At 40.7% G+C, this 22787-nt stretch overlaps 1 protein-coding gene across 1 annotated transcript in view; it reads right to left on the bottom strand.

The window, feature by feature from the left end:
* The window catches only part of LOC122812417 (sialin-like), a 1040020-nt gene that overhangs the window by 295869 nt on the left and 721364 nt on the right, over positions 1-22787 (bottom strand). The window contains exon 9 of the mRNA XM_044084807.1: positions 7194-7358. Coding sequence (XP_043940742.1) covers positions 7194-7358 — 165 coding nt within the window. The remainder of the gene's footprint in view (positions 1-7193; positions 7359-22787) is intronic.

Here is a 22787-nt window from a genome sequence, read left to right as displayed (position 1 = left end):
GAATTTGTGTGTGTTTCAGTTTAAAAGTGTTTTGATCTTGGGAGTTTCATTAATTGAAAATGTAACTTCTGTTATAAAAAAAGTAAATCTTACAGCATCTCATACTAAGCTACTGATACACACATTACCCAGTGAGTGATATGTTAGATTAGATTCTCTGACTGCCAAATGCCCAAGTCACAATACAGTTACAAACACAATGCCAATGACTGCTTTTCATAGGAGATCACTGCTAATGCAGTTTTAAGTGTGTGTGTGGCAGTGATTCCTTTGTTTTAGGAAATGTGTCTCTTCTTCACATTTGTGTGACTGTATAACTAGTATACAAGATCAAGGAGATTGAAAGACTTCCCTACACATGGGGGTGCAGGGGGACTTGCTCCACTGCAAAGAAATGTTTAAGTTTCATATTTTTTTTGTTGTGGTATTTCTGGCATTTGTGTTTGTCAGATTATCCAGTGTCTTGTCAGTCAGGGTTTCCTAGTGGATCCAAAATGTGAAGCAATAAACACACTTAGAACAACAAAACATTAACCTAATTATACAGGGTGCTACAGGCTGTCCACAATGATGACAGCTGCCATGCAAAAAAAAAAAAACAGACAGTTTCCTACAATTGAGACATTAAAGTAACTGCCAAGTGAGACAACAATACTGGGAATGGAACATACGCTGTGGCAGGTTAGTAACTACAGGAAAAATAATATGTGAATTATCAAACAGTCAATAAACACTTTTAGTATCTCTTTTTCTGTAGCACAAAACTTCATCTATACAAGGCTTAAATGGAAAGGCTCAACCAGACTCTGCTACAGTTTGCTGTGAGGGAAAGGTTAGTTTGCTTTTTATTTGCTGTATTTTGTATTACTTTATTGCCTTTTCCTATATTGTATACTGTGATTTGTTTTCTTTACACTGTGTTTTACTTGTATTCAGCTTTTAACTGCATATTAAAACTTGAAAAGAGACCACAGCTCTGTCTCTTGTGAGTCAGACAGAAATTTTTCCAACCCTGTTACTGTTGTGGTCTTAAACACCATAAAGTGGTGACAAAGTCGGAGTTTGGCATAATGGTTAAGATGTTTACCTTGCAAACACAAGGTGCAGTGTTTGATTCTCATGTGGGGTAATTGGCTAGGCTAAAAATGGACCAGAGGGGCAGTTAGCCTAGTATTAATCTATGAACCTATGAACATCACTGTTTTTTTAGTCACCCGCCCCTTATGCTAATTTGACCATATATCTCATTTCCTCTCTGCTTTTACTGGCTAGTGTGAGTAAGCACAAAATTATAATTTTGTGAAATCACTCACCTTCAACTATTTAAATTTATTGGCCATCCTACTGTATTCCATAGTACCAGAGTACAAAAGTGACCACCCCCTTTCAATCTATCTTGCTGTTTTAAAAATAATGACTGTCCACTAAAACTAGTTTTTAGACAGGTAAAACTTAAGTTACCTACTTTCACATCTAACTCCTCTAGTGCACACTGCAGTGTTTAGGATAAACCATTTTTTTTTCATTTTACCTTTAAGCATCTATTGCAAGACGACCAGTTATTGAAGAGCCCACATTCTGCCTCTCAGTAGTCATCCTGGGATTACTGCTTCTGTTTTCTCCTGGTGAGAGGAATGCAGTTACATTATTTCCTGGAGACTGCTTATCACCAGAAAGCTTAATAACTGCTTTATAGGTGACAGCTTGGAATCTGTGCTTATATTCTGATCCTGGTGACAAGAGGAGCAGAGTGCATTAATTCCTGACTCTTTCTGGTTGGAGAGTGAGTGTCAGTGCTTAACATACCTGATTGGTCTGGTTGCTATTAGAGGCATCTACCAGAAAAAGGCTACAAGCCTCCAGACCCTTGAATCATCTGGGACAAGACTGTGGATCAACAAACAGGCTGTGGCCTGCTTCTATTCTTGGGATTGGTGCTAACATTTTGCTCCCGGTGAGAAAAGAAGCAAAGGAGTATTGTATCCTAACAGAGTGAAGCTGTGCTAAGACCAGCATTAGTAGTAGCCATTCATGCAACTCCCCTCTTTTCATCATTCTTGACAAGCTAATTCTTTATTTTTCAGTAAGTACTGCATGATTTCTTTCTAACTTCATAATATCTGCCTAAATACTTCATCCTTAAATTTTCAGGGTCTACGTATTAGTTTCCCCTCAAGTGTTTGGCAGTGCTCTGTACAGACTCAGACACGTTCAGTGACATTTCTCTTGTTAAAGGAATATATAAGGAAACAGCTCCAGTACTTAGTAATAATGACCATCCTTCCTGTCATGTCTAAAGGTCAGTTTGCTGTGCTTTCTCCTATTAACCTGGTGAACTTGGGTATTCTGAGGCAGTGTAGCAACTGCCTCATGTACACAGACAGCTCTCTCCTCTTACCTCCCACCACTCAGACTTGTGAGAGATGCACTTGTATATCCAAATTGGAAGTCATGCACTCTCAAGTCAAGACCGGAATAGCTGCTCAAGAGGAGAAGGTCAACATCTGCACCACACCACATGCAACACATAGCCCTCCAGAACACCCACCATCACAGCTCTCACATGAAAACACAAACCACGCAAACCACACACCCACCTTCGTGGAGGCTCTCAAATGAAATCTAACCAAACAGCAGAGACCTCCAAAGTAGAAACGCACTCGACCACCACAACACAGCACAAACCACAAGACACATAGCTCACCTACACAGTGTGCCCCTCAACCTAAGCCCCTAAGGCAAAACAGCTTGCTCAATACACTAATCATAACTGACTCGATAGTGAGGCACACTGATGTCCCACACACTAGATTGAATAAGGAGAAGGTAACGGTCAGCTGTCTATCAGGTGCCAGAATCCGACACATAACATACACACTCAAGTCACTCCACAACAAGTACAAGTATGATTCTGCCACTGTCCATGTGGGTGTGAATGACCTGAAACGCGCCTACCTGGACTACATGAAGAGACATGGAGGAGCTCTCAGATTATGTGGCCAAGGCAGGTATGAACCTAGCCCTGAGCAGCATCCTACCATTGCCCAGAATGATACCGCAGTACAAGCAGAAAATAACTGACTTCAACAATTGGTTAAGTTTCTGGTGTTATTCTAAGCAGATCCAGTATCTGTCTGCTTGGGATGACATGGCTGACAGACCTCGATGCTTTGCCAGAGATGGTCTGCATCTGTCAACGCTGGGTTTCTGGATACTGGCTAAGGCTCTTGCCACCCCATAGTGCCTTTTTTAGGCGATGTTCCAAAGACCAAATTACCACCATAACAGCTATAAATAAATGCAATCTGAGGGTCATGCTGCTCAATGCTAGAAGTCTAAATCTCAAGTTGCACTTGCTCGAAGCAGTCCTCAAAATGGAGAACATCGACATTTGTGCTGTAATGGAGACCTAGTTTAAAACAGCAGAAAGCACCCCTGCGCTACCAAGCTATAATTCATTCCACGCCTTTCAGCCCCAGAACATGGACCAAAGCTCCAAGGGCGGTGGTGTCTCCATATTAATAAAGGATATGCACACCTCCAGACTAGTAGCGCAGCATAACGCATCTGAGATACTTCAGGTACAACTAACATTGGTGAAATGAACAGAAGAAGAAAAAAAACACATGACAGCAATAGTTGATATATTTTACTAGCACCAAATCACCATCTGGTACCTCGGCTTTTCACCTTCAAGGATACATTATACAATGCACAATCACATTTTATACCAAGTGAACCCTTACCAATTAACTATTTAATTAACATCAATTAAATACTTGAGTACACAGTGACAAAAAGCCATAAATCTTTTCCTTTAAAACTACTACTTTTCTCTTGAAAAGGGCCAGTGAGGTGCTCTGCTTAACATGTATGGGAAATCTATTCCAGAGCATGGGCAGTTTCTGGGTTATAAACCTGTCCCTCCAGCATGTTCTGTTGATTGTGGTAATGAGGTTGAGGTCTCTGGAGTGTGTGGTGCAGAGGAAATGGGATTTCTTTAGATGTAACATTTCTAACAGAGCTGGATCAGATGTGGCTTTGTAAGTCAAGCAAAGATCGCCTCTTAGTAGACGATATGAGACAGAGAATAGCTTGTGTTGTTTGAGTCCGTCCATGTACGACGTGTTTAAGGCCTAGGATCCTCTTTGTGAGGTACATTTGTGGCCTTTCCAGCTGTTACATGTGTCTAGTAAGGTACATGCCAAATGGGGCATTAAACTCGATGACTGTCCTAATGAGGGAAGAGTAGAGAGAGATGACCTCTTTCGTTCTGGATGTAAAACCCTTGGTAATGAGATGTGCCACATAGGACTTTCTGACCACAATGGCATTGTGGTGGTCAAAGGAGGGACTGCGGTCAACCTGTGTCCCCAGATCTCTTATAACACCTTCAGTGTTCAGTGGACTCCCATCAATATGGTAATTAGTGGGAACTGAGTTTTTCCCAAAGGGGATGATGATGCTTTTTTGGCATTAAGCTTAAGGCCATGGTTTCGGCACCAGTCATTGGTCTCAGTGAGGCCTTTCTGTAGGATGCCTACATCACTTGGGTAGTTAATAATGTCTCCAGCTTGCAGTCGTCTGTGAACTTGGTCAGCCAGAGTCCCTCCGTGTTGGCCTGGACTTCTGAGAAGTAGATGCCAAACAGGAGAGGACCCAGGGCCGATCCCTGAGGGACTCCACTCGTGACTGGTCGGCAGTCTGACTTGGAGTCTGCTACTTTCACACTGTGGGTTCTATCTGTGAGCCAATTTGCAACCCACCTAGTAATATACGGGTTGATGCATAGTTTGGCGAGTTTATCAATAATTCCTGAGTGGGGAATGGTATCAAAGGCCTTGGCCAGATCAAGGTAGGCTGCATGAACTGCCTTCCCCTCATCCACAGCTCTGGTGACTGACTCAAAGAAGTCAACCAGGTTGAGCAGGCATGATCTACCTTTCACAAAACCAAACTGCGTGGAATCTAGAGTTTGAAGATTAACTATATCCTTGTTAATTAGGTCCATGATGATGCGCTCCATAGCCTGACATATCAGACTCATCAGGCTAAGGGGGCGATAATTCCCAGGGTCAGTAGTCACTCCCCCTTTATGGAGAGGTATGACTGTAGCAGTGCACCATTTGGTAGGGACAAAGCTTGAAATGAGGCCGTGATTGGACAGAGCACATAGATGTCATGCCAGTTCACTTTGTAGTTCATGTAAAACACATCCAAGGATATTGTCAGGTCCCATGGAAGCTGTATTCTTGGCCTTAGACAATGCAGCTTTAACCTGTGCTGCAGTAATGCTGGGTGCCTGGTATTCCTCCGGCATTATGATTGGTCCTTTAGGGGGGAGAGAGGGGAAAAGTTGGCACTGAATCTGTTGGCCAGTATGTTGGCAATATCTGTTGGCTCAGAATAGGAGGTACCACTGTGCAAGTAACTCAGAGCAAACCTGGGTATTGCCGTGGAGATTTCTGATATAGCTATAGAAGGCTTTGTGGTCGTTTTTAGTGTCTGCCACAATTCTGCCTTCATAGCTGGGATCTCAACTTTTTGTTGAGGCTAATAAGAGAGTTTTTCCAGTCTTGGGACTTCACCTTTTTCTGCAACAGTTTCTTCCTTCTGTTGTAGAGTTTATTGATGGCAGAGGACCACCAGATTGGCTTCCTTGTTTTGGAAGAGAACATCTTGGTTCTGTTGGGTATGGCTAGTTCCATGCATTTATGTACATGTTTGAAAAGTGTATTGGTGTATGATCCGTCAATCATGCATCTAATTTCCATTGACATGGGTGCCGTTAATTTAGCCACCTCTGTTTTTAGGTGCCCAAAGTCAGCTTTGGAGAAGTTTTTTTAGGTGGAAGAAATCTTGATGAGTGGATGGGAAATAGAAAGTTCACCCCAGGGATCACTCCAATGGCTCTACTTGATAGAGGCACTGGGAACTAATGTTGGGTGGCAGGAGGCCAATGCACTTTTATAGGCTAGGCTTGTAAATGCTCCAGGGCCATTAGCCTAGTACACACCTATGAACCTATGAACAAAAGTTCACAAAGTACAGAGTTGTACTGTACAGATACAGAAAAAAAAATAAGAAACATCGCCAAATGCCATTTCATCTCTCCAAATTGGGGGAGGGTTATCCCCATACCCTCCTTAACTATACCAGTTAAGGCTGCATATACTTAGAGAAGAGGGTATATTCAAGTACTTCACACTGCTTACCTCTGTACAACTTCATTCAGAGTTAGTATGATTAAAGTATGTGGGCAGGGACTGTAGGAAAACTTGCTCCTGGAAGAATTTTTTTTTTACTTTTTATACAGATAAATGTTTACTTTATTTAGAATTGATCTCAGGCTTTAATATGGCACAGCTTAAGACCACTGTTATTTTTTCTTTTTGGGTACTCACTGCCTGCCAACCATCAGCCCTCCTTGTAATCTGTTGACATATTCGTTCCTCACAATGCAAGAGCTGTTCCCTGCTCATTCATTTTATGTGAAACAACAGATGATTGCAGAGGCCACTGTTCAGGCAGCCATTAGCATTTTTCTTCTTATGGTCCTAAACCCACCTTTGCTGGCCGACATGAGTGCTCACACCACAACTACAAACAAACGGCTTGAAACATCCCTGGGACTGGTTATAATCAGTATCTTGCAAGCCTTTACTTGCTTGGCAGCATTTAGCTAACTGAAATGATCACTCCTTATGCCCAAGATGGCAGCTTATTTTCATCCCTCTTGCCTGGCTCTTCCAGTGCTTAAGTTGCTAATCAAATTCTTGTCATATGGGTCATAGTCAGTGATTATTCCCTCTATGCCATGTGGCTGTTTTGAAGTATTTTTAGAATTGCAGAAGATATAGAAAACCTACTAGCCAACAAACTCGGTTCCAAATTTACCTCTCTCTCCCCCTCAACCTTACCTCAGGAAGTACTAGGGAACAGGTCCTTAATGCTCTCTTTAAGGCCAATAACACTGTATTAATGGGCCCAGACAATATTCCAGAATGAAATAGCAAAGTGTGACCTGGACAAATGTACCTCAAGCATATATAATCGTAATGAAATGCCAAGCAGTATAGTTTACCATGTCTGCAACATTTCCTTCCTAGTGCATAACAATGATGTCTCAATGACAACACGACTAGATTTATTTTGCACACTGCCCAACTGAGAAACAATTTAAAATGTCTTACTTCTTTGATGTTGAAACGTAGAACGTCATTCAAATACAATGGCATGCTGGTGAGCAGGGTGTAGAACGACCAGCTGGATGAGAAGTGAGCAATATTAATAGCCCACAGTGGCAGAGACGTCAGTATTGAAATGACAGGAATGTGCACAATATTGACGGTGTTGCCCTGTAAATACAAGCCAAGAGTCGTATCAAATTTTCCAGCATACAAAAGACTTGTTTACATTCCATTTCATCAACACTTAACTCATTCTCCCAGGCATATAATTACTACATACTCTCCTCACTAGTAGTGTGTCAGTATTTTCTTAATTATTTATTTGACAGCACTTGTCAAAGATCATTCTGTCTGGGGACTAGGCAGAAGAGTTCTACCCATGAAGCAAAATAAATATCTAATTAAGAGTAATGCAAGTATTAATAACCACAAAGGAAAATAAATATAGACATCTGCATCTCACCCAGGAAGCATTATAAAGATGTCTGAAAGCAGAATTAAGAGTTCTACTAATAGCATAACTGTATAGCATAACTAATAGCATAATTGTACTTCAATAAACGGAGTTTCTGGTGGAGTGCGAGCTTCCATTGTGGTGTCCTTGGCAAAATTCAGCAGTTGTTAATAGCATAACTGTTTTTATCCGCTTGTTAACTGACAAAGCCCAATGGACAAAAGTGTCCTTTTTCGGGGAGAACTTGGGAACACTGCCAGTTTAAGTGATTTGCTCTGGGTCATACAGCAAGCATGGTCAGGGTGGCATAATGGTTTGATTCTGACCTCTGGCTAGGCTTGTAATAGTCTGCAAACTAATATCCTAGTATCTACCTATATAAAAAAAAAAACAGAGGGGCGGGAGACTGGCATAATGAATGGTTGGGCTTAAAGTAGCTCACAAGGGCAGTTAGCCTATTACTAACCTATGAACCTATAAGCAAATGGAGGCTCAGGAAGTCAAATCCTGGACCACAAGGAGTAGCTTGTTAACAATTCACAGCCATAATCCTCTGCATTAACTGCTACACCTTGAACACTGACAACCCTGCAGGAAATGAAGAAGAGAGTCAAGATTCAAACTCAGTAAATAAGGAAAAGTTTGAAATATGTTCTAAAAGGATGTTACACAAGCATATATATCCAGAAAGAAAATAACTGCAGCAAAATGCACTAGTGGGAATAAAAGTGGTTTAAGCAAACTTGTAACCTTTACTTGGTGTCATTTGGCAAGTTTAAATACCAGTGTGGGTCATGCAAACAGGCAAAATAACCAAAACAGCAGTAAGAAAAAGAAATGAGACTATCAACATGAAACATCAAGGTTCTTGTACCTCTCAACCTCTTAGTTCATGAACTAAACTTGTCTTTTATGGTAATATGATACATGTGCAGTGGTCTGAACTATGCTTTCATTTGAGTTTACAATACTGCCACATATAACTTCCATCTGATGTAAGACAGTCTCACACAATAACAGAATAACCTATCACACTTTTTCTTATAACAGCATTACAATTTAAACCCACTCAGAGAGGATTTTCTATGAACTTCATAGCTGAATAATTGAGTCTGTCACCACCTAAACACACAGTAACTTGCTATCTCTGATGTCCACCTTAGAAATCCACTTCATTCTTTTTTTTAATAAGGACAAAAAAAGTCTACCAAAGCCAGATTTGAGGTAAATGTGGTCTCCCAGGCCAAGGACAACCACAAGGCATTTTTTAGCTACATCCGCAACCTCAAAGACAAAACACAATTGTGTGCAGAGCTCATTGTTAATGAAGACACCTATACTGAGCCAGAAGATATAGAAAACCTACTGGCCAACAAACTCGGCTCCAAATTTACCCCTCTCTCCCCCTCAACCTTACCTCAGGAAGTACTAGGGAACAGGTCCTTAATGCTCTCTTTAAGGCCAATAACACTGTATTAATGGGCCCAGACAATATTCCAGAATGCCTTCTAAATAGCATGAAACATGACTTATCAGACCCTCTGGAATTGCTATTTAACTGCAGCCCCAAAGAGGCTTTGTGCCTCACGAATGAAAAACAACAACAATCATCCCTCTGCACAAAGGTGGGCTATCTACAGACCCTGGAAACTACAGTCCCACAAGTCTCACTAGTCCCATATGCAAAACCATGGAAATGATCAGTAATGACTCAGGAAATCTCCAGACATTGAACATAACCTACTTTGGTTTCATCAAGGGAAGGTCATCCCTACTCAACCTAGTAGATTTCTTTCAGAAAGTCACCAAAGCAATGGATGAGGGCAACATGCTTCACACTGCCTACCTTGACCTGGCCAAGGCATTTGAATCAATACCCCCACTTAGGTATTGTTGACAAACTCAAGAAGGTAGGTATACACACTTATGTCACCCAGTGGACAGCCAGGTGGCACACAGACAGGACCTAGGAAATTAGAATTAGGGAGTCTACCTTTACAAAGAGGCCAGTCACAAATGGAGTCCCTCAGGGACTGGTCCTGGGACCGTTCCTTTTTGGCATTTACTTCTCTGAAGTCAAGTCTAATGACAATGGTCTCTGGCTGACTAAACTTGCAGAGGATTTCAAATTAAAAGCAGACATAGAATACCCCACCAACACAAATGTTGTCCAGGTTCTCCTACTCTTCACACAGAGAAGGGAGCCTGTTGCAGAAAAGCGGTAGTCTCTGGGATACAAACCCATCTCTCCAGTAGGTCCTATTTATGTCACAAGCAAGGTTTAAGTCTTTAGAATGGGTAATTCTGGTACTGTTTGTTTTGTGGATATGGAGGAGGTTCATCAGAGTGGGGTCTGACATTGCCTTGTATGCCAGGCAAAGATCTCCCTTCAAAAGCCTGTAGGAGACAGACTACAGGGATAGGGCCTTGAGGCGGTCTGCATAGGACATATTACTTATGCCCTGTATTCTTTTAGTGAGGAACCTCTGTGGATGTTCTAATTGTTGGATATGCCTGGTTAGGTATATACCAAAGGGGGCACTGTACTCAATGATAGGTCTGATGAATGCCAAATACAGTGGAAAAAATGACTTCCTTGGAATTAGATGCCATACCTTTGTTTATAAGTTGGGCAACAGAATGACTTCCTCACCACTGTAGACACGTGGTGATCAAAGGCTAGATTACTATTTGAATGTGTCTCTAAGTCCCTGACTACTGGGTCAACTCTATAGTTACCAGGGATGGATGACTTCCCAAAGGATATTATTATACATTTTTCTTGGCATTTAGTTTTAGTCCGTGGCTCTGACACCAGTTGTTTGTCTGTGTCAGCTCCTCTGGGAGAACATCTGTGTCAGTGTGAGACTCAATGACAGCTCCTAATTTATTTATTTATTTACATTTGTTTACCGGGAAATTCCAACTGGACACAGGTCCTTTTTCAGCAGAGGCCTGGGAAGAAAAGCTCCACAGAATGACATGGTAGATGGTAAACAATAACAGTCAAGGTATGAATACAGTAGAGGTGATCATGACATGGAGAAATACAGGAGCAAATTCGGTATAATTGAGTAGAAGCACTAATTACAAACATTGAGAAATAAGAAGTAAAATACAGTGCTACAAATTTTCTAAACAGTAACAAGATAACAATAATAACAGACTAAATGAATAACTAAATCCTGGAAGGATTAACAAGCAATGAGTAATCTTCAGTTCAGTTTTATAGTGATAGAGGGGATACTCTATCTAAAGCTGGGAAATGAGAGAAGGGTTGAAGGGGGGGGTTATTAGTCAAATTTAGTCAGCCAGAGAACACTGAAATGCTCAGAAGCTGATGACGATGAAGAATGGCTTCACTCAAGATCAAGCCAAAGTGCAAAAAAAAAAAAAAAAAATGGCAAAAGCCAGAGAGGAGTAAGATACAGGAACAAAAGCCTAGGTAACAACAACTTCATCAGATGAGATCTCAGACTGGGGTGCCATCTGTCTGAGCTGGTGGTGGCTCAGCTAGATGTAAAATGTCCAATGGCATTTACCAGAAAATTTGGTGTCTTTATTAAAGCCACATTTACATATCTTATTTCTATAACATTAAAACAGATTGCATATTTACAATAGTCTATATACATTTAAACAAGAAAATAGTGTTTAACCATCCTGCCCTTTAGTTCTCAACCGAAATTTCACTTCTAGCAAAATCTGTCCCATTCCAATTTCTTGTTATACAATGCCTCTGCCTCATACCATCTTCCTTTCTACAGAAGCACAAGCCTTTTTGTATTTCTTCTACACATTTTTAAATTACATTTACCACAATAACAGGACATTATCATACTCATTGTTATTTTACTTACTTATTGCATGTGCTGACCATGAAAGTCCGACTGAGCACAGAGTCCCTTTTTCAGCAAAGGTCCAGGGAGAAAAGCTCCAAATGACATATTAAAGATTTATACGTAGTATACATAGTGTAAACAAAATCAGCATTTTACAAGTCTCTGCATAGTCTAAAGAATAAAGATGTTTTGTAAAAGCTTATACATAGTACTGAATGACTTTTCTGTACATTTTTTTTAAAAGTCTGTACAGTAATGGAGTCACTGCAGATAGTATAATAAAGCACAGATACAGATTATTTTTTTGAGCAAAAGACGATATTGAGCACAGTTCAATATAATTCAAGTGGGGAATTACGGTTTAGTCTAGGGGTACTCAGGTAGTGGCAGAGGCAGAGATTCTGCAGGTGCAACTTGAGATTCTGTTTACAATGTTTGAGATGTTCTGTTTTTAGAGAGAGACAGGTATGGTGTTGCATGCTTTGGTAACAACGTTTGAGAATCTGTATTGTTGCATTTAGTGACATGGAGGAGCAGCATTTGGGTTGAGCGAAGGGGTCTGTTTGGTTTGTATAGCTGGATTAGAGTTGACAGAAATGGACATTTTCAAGATTTAAAGATGAGGTTATGAGTGCAACTTGCATATCTGGAGTAAGAAAGTAGGGTAGTTCAAGACAACAGTTCTTTGGGTGATTTATTGCAGTCTTTGCTACTTTGTGATTGCATTGTTTGAGTTTTGAGAGCTGAGGGACTTGTAAATTGGTGAAAATGAGGGCTGAGTAGATAAGTGTTGGGTGTAGTAGAGTAAAGGCTAACTGTCTTCTGATTTGGTCATTGAGGAAATAGTTGACTATATAGGGAATTCAATTTCTGGTGAACTTTTTTTACTGTATGTTGGGTGTGACAGTCAAACTTTACGCTATTGTCAATTCTAGATGCCAAGTACCTTAGTATGTGGGATGATTTCAGTGTTACTTGCTGAGAGAATATCAAATGAGGGTTTCTGAGCTGAGAGGTTTCTTGGGGGTAAAGAAAAAAGTTTGCTTTTTTTTTGGGGGGGGGGGGCCTGAGCCAATTAGTCAGGCTTAATAGTATGAGAAGGATTCCCGAGTGATTTGTTACAGGGTGTTAAGATTTTGGGCTCTACACATGAGAGTGGAGACATCAGCTTACTGAATTATTGTGGCTGATTTAGATGCATCTAGGAGGTTATTATGAAGATGTTGGAAAGAATGGGACCAAGAATGGACTCTTGTGGGACACCTGTGGAGACTGGGAGGAAAAGGGGGAAAATCCTTTCCATTTTACGGTCTGTGATCTATTAGCAAGACAGCTGTTAAACCATGCTGTAGAAGTTTCATCAAATCCTAGAGTTTTTGCAGGAGGATAGGGTATCAGACTGCCAAAAGCTGTGGAAAGGTCTAGAAAGAGGGTGGATTCCAGCCTTCCTTCATTCTGATGGGTATTTAGAGCATTAATGACACACAGGACGTTTGTAGTAGTGCAATGATTAGGGAGGAAGATGTGCTGGAAGGGGGAGAGGAGGTTATTTTAGGCAAGGTGTTGGGATTGCTGGGATTGAATGCATTTTTCAAGACATTTAAATAAAGGGAACAGGATAGCAATAGGACAGCTGTTACTTAGTTTAGTGTTACTTCTTCCTTTATGTAGTGGGAGGATATAACTTTTCTCATTAGTGTTGGGACTTATGCTTCTGTGATAGAGTGGTTTACAAGTATGGAAACAGGACAGGCTCTAGCGTCAGCAGACACTTGTAGATATTCAGCAGAGAGAATGTCAAGTGCTACGGTGGTGGGTCTTTATTTTTAATATACAACTTTTTTAATGTTTGAGGTGGGAACTGGTTGTAATGAAAATAGGGCATAGTCATAGGAGTTGCTGGGGATGGAATGGCTGTTGGGAGGGCTGTGGTGTTTGACTAAGGATGTGACTAGAGTTTTATGAAGTGAAGAGGGGTGGTAGCGTCTTCTATTTTGTTGGGCACTCTGGCTTGGGTGGGGTGGCATGACCTGGTTTGAGAATTTTGTTAATAGCTGACCAGAATACCTTTAGGTTTTGAAGGTTTTTGGACTGTAGATTAGAGTAGTAGTTTTTTTAATCTATTTTGATTTGGTACTAAGCGTGATTTATGAGTTGCCAAAATATATGTAGGTTGTTCTGTGTTTTATTTTTGATCCAGGAATTCCAGACCTTGTCTCTGAGTGTCATTAGATGTTTCATGGTTCTGGTCACCCAAAGGGCTGGTATGGCTTTTACATATTTGATTCTGGGGAGGGGGGTAAACTATTTACAATGTTAAGGAAGGTTCTATGGAATTCTGTAACAGCATCATCCAAGGGGAGATCCTTAAGATGTTGTTAGTTATAAAACTGTAGGCTCTGGAGAAATTGTCATTTTTGGAAGTGGGAGAGATTGCTTACTTTGTTAAGGTGTTGTGGTTTGTGAGTATGGTTTTGAGCACTGACAACAAAAGTAGGAAGATGGTCACTTAAACCATTAAAGACAGAACCTTAGGAGAATATGTTGTCAGGGAGGAGTTAAGTATCTAACCACAAACTGAACCTTTGTTGGTGTTATGGCATTTTGAGGATAATCACAACTGACAGCCAGTCAGTAGATACTGAAATCTCCTAACATTATCTTTCTTGTGGGATATTAGAGGTGACCCAAGACAGAAAATTTTCATTGGTGCTTATCTTATTTCCAGGAGTGATGTAATTTCCCATTATGGATAGGGTTTGGTGGGGATCTAGCTTCTGTAGAGCACTAAAGATGTTGGCAATATTAATTTAAATGCATTTAAATAGGGTCAGTGAGGAGCTCTGTTTTACGTGAAAAGGAAATCTATTCCAGAGAAGCAGCAGGCTCTGGGAGACATATTTGTTTCTCCAGACTGTTCTGGAGACTATTTTTATTTAAGATGGCTACATCTCCTGTTTCTTCTGTTTTGCCTGTCTACCCCTAGTATGTTGTAACTAGGTGATAGTATTTCTTTGTCCTTAACATGGGGTGCTAGCCAAGTTTCTGTAATTATTAGTATGTTAGGAGAGTGCTGGGCTATCCATGCACACAGCTTGGTTGTTTTACTGCAAATGCTTTGGATGTTCAGGTGGAAAATTTGCAATAAGGATGTTCTGGGAGCTAAGAGAGGTGTATTTAGTTTTGGGTTAGTGGTGGATTTTGCAGTGGATGGTCCTGGATTATGGTGTATATCCACCTCTAATGTTAATCTGATAGGATATGGAGTGTATGTTTAAGCATTATGTGCTATAGAGTTTTTGGAAGTGTATTTTTGCTTTGAAGTTTTATAAAGTTTGGATATTAAGTTTGAAGTAATGAATGAAGGAGGTGGGGTGCAGTGATGAAGTTATGGAGGGATGTATTACCCCTGGGAACATCTTGTTTATTTTCACTTGTGAAAAAAGTACAGATGAAGGTATTTCTCACCAAAAATCCTAATGCTCCTCAATTTAGTGGCATATATATGAGCTAAGCATATCATCTTCCACTGACCCACTGAAAACTCCCTACCCAGAAACTTTTCCCAACATTTTTTTTAAATCTGCAGTTTTTTCTCTAAAGTTTTTATGCAGCATCTTGTATGTTGTGCCTTTCGACTTTTCCCGGTTAGTGGTGGGGGCCATCCCTGATTTAGTGAATCTCTTACTGGAGGTCAGCTCACCTATCACCATTGATAGAGGTTTATTAATGCAGCATCTTGTATATTCTACTTAATAAACCTCCATCAATGGTGATAGGTGAGCTGACCTCCAGTAAGAGATTCACTAGATCAGGGATGCCCCCACCACTCTAATTGTATCCCTCATTATTTTATTTTCTGTGACCATTTCTACGTATAACATCTTATTCTTACTGTCAAGTTAAACAGAGCTTTAGCATCACTCCACTCCAACACCTTTTTGTCTCTCCATAATTGTTTTCATTGCCTAGGTTCTTTTCTCTTTTCCCCCAATCGCTTGCCCTAGTCTTCTTCTTTGCCTCGGCCCTTCCTATATGCCTACTGGAAGTAGTAATTGCCTCCAGGGAGATCATTAATTTTTTTTAAAAAAGTTTATCTAATATTCTATATGTGTGTGTACATGTATACATATATATATATATATATATATATATATATATATATATATATATCCTTGGTGCATGTATTTTGGCTGTAAGGCAACCTTGCCCATATGCCAGATCTATTCCCTATGGGTGTCACCTCCACCTGCTAAACGCAACGCAACCTTTCATTCTGAGGAGAAATTGACTAGTTGTGCTACACAAGACATTCAAATATGTGTAACCTCAAAACGGTCCTTCAGATCAGGTAATGCCAAACCTCCTCTTTTTGGCTGAAGACTTAGTCTATCTCATTTGACTGTTGAAGATTTAATCTCTTCCATTTGACCCTGGGTCATCTGCTATCCCATATAAACTTCTTTTAACTCTTTTTCGACTGCGGAACAAAGTTCTTCTTGTGGAGTAAAACAGTATGCCTGTCCTGTGCATAACATCAAGGGCACAAAAAGCATTTTGATTGTTTGTACCTTACTGTCTAGATCATGATTTAGTAAGTTTGCTTCGCTGATAATTTTCTGAATTTTTTTGTTTAGCTTTCTCCCACACTTCACTTGTGGCCTACTCAAGTTTCTCCATGATCCATACTCCCAAATCCCTTAGTTTCCTCACGCCCCCACAGGTAAGGGCATTTTTGGGCCATATTGTGCACTGGTGAGGAGTTCACTGCTACAGCTCTGATTTTACTCTCACTGATTTTGTACCCTGAAAATTAAGCAAAGCATCTCAGGATCTCAAACAACATAGCTATGTCCCTTTCTGACTCAGTTAAATATATTACAATATCATTTGCATACAAAGAAATATCGTGCTGTACTCATAGCAGTTAAATCCTACCAATTAAGATACTCAGATTTTTTACAAGTGGTTCTAGATAAACAGCAGAAGGGACAGGAGGCAACACAACCTTGCTCCCCCCTGTGAAATTGAAACTGTTTGAGAGACTACCCTCTACTTTGACCTTTGCAGTGGAATCCTTGTATATATGTTTTTATCATATCCACCGAGATTATTGGGAACCAGTACATACTTTACAGCTTAAAAAATACTCTCAGCCAACCGTATCAAAGGACTTGGTGTCTAGGCTTATTAGTAACAAAGGTTTTGCCTCATTCTCTGCCTATGTCTAAAGGATTAAAGTGCTAATTATATTGTCAAAAGTCTGTTACTCTTGGATAAAGCTGCACTGGTCTTTGTTAATAATGTTTGGCAAAATGTTTAGGGACATGAAGACCTTGTAATCGTGGTTCAGTCTGTACATTGCCGAATCCATTAAATCTTTCCCTTCCTTTGAAACTACAGAGATGACTGCCATACTCCAGGAGTTTGGGGGTTTATGTCACTGCAATATTCTATTAAACAATTTTTGCCAATTCTTAGCAGTTTCTCCCCACCCATCATCACCCAGACATCCACTGGTAACCCATCCACCCCTGGGGATCTATTTGTAGCTTGTTTTGCAAAACTCATCTATTTCCTTAAAATGTATCCTTTGCATTAAGCTTTCTGCATCCTCATCAGTTACTTGTCCTAGGGGCACCTCCCTTAGAAAAACTATAATCATCATTAGTCTCTGTGTTCTGACCCTTATATATATAGTTGGGCATAAAGATCCCTGAAAATCTCTACAATTTCTGCTGGGTGCCTCATCAGCTTCCTAGTGTGAAGAGACCTTATCTTTGGTATCGCACTTTCCAATTTTTTTCTCTCGCTCATCTTTTGTGCTCTAGAAATACTATTATAGAAAGTTTGCTTAAACGCCAAATGTCTAGCTTTATGAATCACATCCAGATGGTCTAAAGCGTTTTGTTTAACTACTCTTTACTCTTCCCGCTCCCTAGCAGTACCATCCCAACCCTATCCCTGTTTTTCTTTTATTTTCAATAGATAATACCTAAAAGCCACTCCCCTCTCTGCCCAGCTCTCTCTTTTTACAATTGGAACTCCTGAGATCATTGCCATACTCCAGGAGTTTAAGAGTTTATGTCCTTGCAGTATTCTATTAAACTATTTTGCCAAATTCTTAGAAGTTTTTCCCCACCCATTCACCCAGACCTCCATTTGTAATCTACCTGCCCTTGGGATCCATTTGTAGTTTTCTGCCTCACCACCAGTTACTTGTCCTAGGGACAACTCCATTAGAAAACCTCTCATCTAAGGAAGGTTCATAGGTAAGTACTAGGCTATCTGCCCGAGGGCATCTATAAGCCTAGTCAGAATGTGTTGGCTTTTGCCACCACCTTAGATTAGTTCACTGTGCCTCTGTCCAGCAGAGCCATTAGTTCCATGTTCCTCTGTCCAGCAGAGCCGCTGCAGTGATCCCCGGGGTAAATTTTCTGTTTCCCATCTACTCGTCAAGGTTTCTCTTGAAGAGTGTTAGTGAGGGGCTCTATCTAATGTAGATTGGAATCCTGTTCCAAAGCATGGGGAGTCTCTGGGACAGGAATCTATCCCTCCAGCATGTCCTATTTATCATTGTGGTGTGGTTTAGATCCCTAGAGTGTGTGGCTCTTGGGGATTTGTTTTTTTTTTTTTTTTAGGTGGAGCATGTCCATCAATTCTGGTTGGACATGGCCTTGTATGTCAGGTGGAGATCACCTCTGAGTAAGCAGTATGCAACCGAGTACAGCTAGAGTTTCTTCAGTCGGGCTGCATAGGGCATCTGTTTGAGGCCAGTAATCCTCTTGGTAAGGTACTTCTGTGGTCTTTCCAGCTGTTGCAGGTGTCTTGTAAGGTACATCCCAAATGGGGCGTTGTACTCTATGATGGCTCTGATGAGTAGAGGAGCACAATAACCTCTTTTTTGTTCTAGAAGCAAACCCTTTTGTGATTAGGTGGGCCACATAGAAGGATTTTCTAACCACCTTGGCAATATGATTATCAAAGGAGAGATTACTATCTACTTGGCTCCCCAGATCCCTTATTACGTTTTCTGTATTTAGGGGGCTACCACATATGTGGTAGTTCGCGGGAACTTTGTTTTTTCCAAAGGGGATGACTATGCATTTTTGGCATTTAGCTTGAGGCCATGATTTTGACACCAGGTATCCGTCTCAGTGAGACCCTTCTGGAGGATTTCTGTATCAGCTGGAGAGTCAATTATGGCCCCCAGTTTGCAGTCGTCTGTGAACTTGGTCAGCCATAGTCCTCCTGTACTTGTCTGTACCTCTGAGAAGTATATACTGAACAGGAGGGGGTCGCAGAACTGAGCCATGGGGGACGCCACTTGTAACCGGTTTAGAGTCGGACCTAGAGCCTGCAACTCTAACCAGGTGGGTTCTATCTGTGAGCCAATTGGCAACCCATCTCATGATGTAGGGGTTTATGTTCAGGCTGGTGAGCTTGTCTATAATACCAGAATGGGGAACGGTGTTGAAAGCCTTTGCGAGGTCTAGGCAGGCTGCGTGGACCTCCTTTCCCTCATCTAAAGCCTTGGTAACTGTCTCAAAGATGTCCACCAGGTTTAGGAGGCATGATCTGCCCTTAACAAAGCCAAACTGGGTAAGGTCCAATGTTTGGAGGTTCCCAATATCTCTGTTAATGAGTTCCATGATGATGTGCTTCATAGCCTTGCAGACCAGGCTAGTCAGGCTTATAGGGTGATAGTTGCCGGGGTCTGTTGTGGCTCCACCTTTGTGGAGTGGGATAACTGTTGCTGTGTGACACTATGGGTACGTAGCCTGTAGAGAGGCTGTGTTTGAACAGTGTGTTTAGGTGAGGGGTTAGTTCATTTTGGAACTTGTGTAAAACACAGGCTGGGACACCGTCCGGTCCCAATGAAGCTGTGTTTTTGGCTTTGGATAGGCCTGTTTTAACCTGTGTGTCAGTGATTGCCGGGGTTCTACATTCTTCTGGTATGCTTATGGGCCCTTTAGGGGGTGAGAGGGGAGTGAGGTTTGCACTAAACCTGTCTGCCAGAATGTTGGCAATATCAGTCGGTTCAGTGTATTTTGTGCCATTCTGCACTAATTCAGAGCAGATCTGAGACTTTCCCCTTAGGTTCTTGACATAGCTAAAGAATGCTCTGTGGTTATCTTTGGAGTCCATGGCAATTTTTCTTTTGAAGCTAGCCTTGGATGATTTTATGAGGGATTGTAGTTTCTTGCTGATACTGATCAGGGATGTCTTTCCTTCTTGGGATTTTACTCTCTTCTGTACTAGATTCCTCCTTCTATTGTAGGTGCCTCTAAGCTCTAAGTCAAGCAATTGGTGGAGAGGCAGAAAGAGTAATACAAAGGATAAAAGTAAACAAAATAGAAAGAGCTTTAGCAAAACAAGTCCTGCTTTCAAGTTATTCCACTGTATTTCAATGTCTTCCCTATGCATATCTATTGATATTAAGAGTCTCTCTAATGTCCACATCCAGCTAGTGAACTCCTCTTTTTAGTAGGTATGTTGAAAAATGTCAATGTCTTTCCTTTAGCCTGTTATCTGGATTTTTTGTTCTGATGTGAACTGGAGCATGGTTCAACTGTACTACTGGAAATGTCTCAAAGTAATTTACTAAGTAGACATGCTACTGTGAAATATAAAATCTATGCCCAGAAAAACAGCAGTCAAAAAAACAAACGCAAACTGGAGAAACCACTTTATGAAAACACAGCGAAAAATACAGCACTTTATGAAAACACAGCGAAAAATACAGCACTTTATGAAAACACAGCGAAAAATACAGCAGTTTTATGAAAACACAGCGAAAAATACAGCACTTTATGAAAACACAGCGAAAAATACAGCAACTTTATGAAAACACAGTGAAAAATACAGCACACTTTATGAAAACACAGCGAAAAATACAGCACTTTATGAAAACACAGCGAAAAATACAGCATTTTTTGAAAACACAGCGAAAAATACAGCACTTTATGAAAACACAGCGAAAAATACAGCACACTTTATGAAAACACAGCGAAAAATACAGCAGTCTTTATGAAAACACAGCGAAAAATACAGCACTTTATGAAAACACAGCGAAAAATACAGCGTGCTGTATTTTTCGCTCTGTTTTCATAAAGTGGCTTCTCCAGTTTGCGTTTGTTTTTTTGAAATATAAAATCTACCCAGTTTTGTCCAGCTTCCAAATCTAGCAGAAAAGTAGGTATATTACCCTATGCCCTGAATATAGCCCTCCAAAGTCTTTGTACCCCATAATACACATATACATCTTAAGAAATATCCCTTCCCCAAATGCCCCCTTTGTTGCTGAGCTTGCTGATGCGTCCAGTACACTATAAATCATATTTAGTCCCCCTTTCATAATCCCTGCTGAAAACATAACTCACTCAATAACATATGTCTCAACTATTGTATTGATGCCTTTTGGGGGGGATATTTACTGAGGCAATAGTTAATCTCTTCCCCTGCTGGTTTGTTCTTACCTCTTTGTGGCATCCACTAACTGTTCTTCAGCTGTACGTTATGTACCATTTTGAATTAATATAAGGGCCCCGCTCTTTCTGTTCCTTCCCAATTCAGCAGAGTAAACATCTTTAAATTCTTCCTTTAACAGATCTGAATGGTCAAACATTAACAAAAGCATTTCCTGTTTGTTGTTGTTTGTCTTTTCGGCTTTTCCCGGTTAGGGGTTGCCACAGTGGAACTCCGGTCTGCTAATGCTTGGCAGTCGATTTTTTTTTTATGGTGCCGTGTTGCCAGCCCGACGCCCAACCTTCAGCGGAGGCACTCCCATTCACACATGTCTTTCGGAGGCCACTCGACCGCGGGGAGGACATGCAGACTCCACACAGAAGGCACTCCAGCCAGGAATCGAACAGGAGAACCTCTTGCTGTGAGACAACAACACTACCACTGTACCACCGCGGCTTTATATCACCAAAAGCATTTCCTGTAAAAGCACCAAATTTGCTCTAGCATGTCATATAAATTAGAGAACCTTCTTTAACTTGCCATACCCCAAGAGATCACTGACAATCCACATCAAGATACTTTGTGACTCATCTAACCATGCAACTGTTTCTCCCTGTTAAGCTCTCTCTTAAAGGGGATGCAGTATAACTTCTATTACATCTAGATGTAACCATTCTTGTCCAACAAACAAAATGCCCACTTCACACGTATCTGTTAGCACATAAACCATAGCTAACAGAGAACATGAAGCTGGCACATAGAAAAAAAATACCTATACAATCAAACTGTAATGGGAATGCAAACTACATACATGAAGAATATAAGCTGCTTGCTTATAGTGATAAAAAAAAAAATTGAAGCATTAATTTATTTTGAAAGCAATGACTACATTAGCTGATTCTCCATTCCAAGAGATGAGTAGTATTCATATGGGGTCTATATCAGAACATCGAAGTATTAAAACCTCAAATGTTGCACTATTGAACACTATTAAGAGAACGCTAAGAATAGTGAAGCTGCAGAACAGTGAATTCTTTCCTCGGGAAAGAATTCGGTTGGCGATTTCTGTGGCTTCGCTAATGTTAGCGCTGTGGTGGAAAGTTACAGGTTGGGTTCAGGTAAGTGTGCGACTGTTTGTACATTAGGGTTAGGGGTGGGTTAAGTCAGTTAGGGCACGGGTTAGGCATGTGTGCGATAGTGACAGACTTTAGGGTTAGGGGCGGTTTAAGTGAGTTAAGGTTAGGGCGCGGGTTAGGTTAGTGTGCAATAGTGACGGACCTTAGGGTTAGGGTATGGGTTAAGGTAAGTAGGTAGATAGTAGTGCATGTTTAGTTAAGTTTAGTGTAGCGTTAGATGTAGGAATTTAAGTGTATGTGTGTGGTTGCTGTTTGTTTGATGTGCTTGTGTTGTGTGCATGTGTTTCAGAGCAGTGAATTTTTTCCATGGGAAAAAATTAGCTGTTCTGAATGTTCAATATTTTCATGTTTAGATGTTTTGGGGCCGATTAAATAGCGTTCGCTATTTTCATCTTTCAATAACATGATATAAACGCTTCATATGCGCCATAAAACTCTTTTCCTCCCCTTCTGGTATTTTTAACCCCCCTTCTATCACAGACATCGGGGGCACAAAAATATTTTTCACACTGTCCCACATTTAACTTCATTCATCTCAATACTATCTTTTAAAAATTCCATCACCTTATTCTGCCCTTCCTGTCAGTACCACTCTTCCTTAACACTGATGGCATCATCACTGGGCTCACCTACTTTGCTTGAGCATTTATTAAGCAAAGCAAGTATGCAATACTCCTCTACAAAATACTTTCAATTA

The sequence above is a fragment of the Protopterus annectens genome, chromosome 1.part1 (genome assembly GCF_019279795.1).
Source record: "Protopterus annectens isolate FY-2018-M chromosome 1.part1, PAN1.0, whole genome shotgun sequence".
Classification (NCBI taxonomy): Eukaryota; Metazoa; Chordata; order Ceratodontiformes; family Protopteridae; genus Protopterus; species Protopterus annectens.
This window is presented reverse-complemented; position numbering and strand designations above follow the sequence as displayed.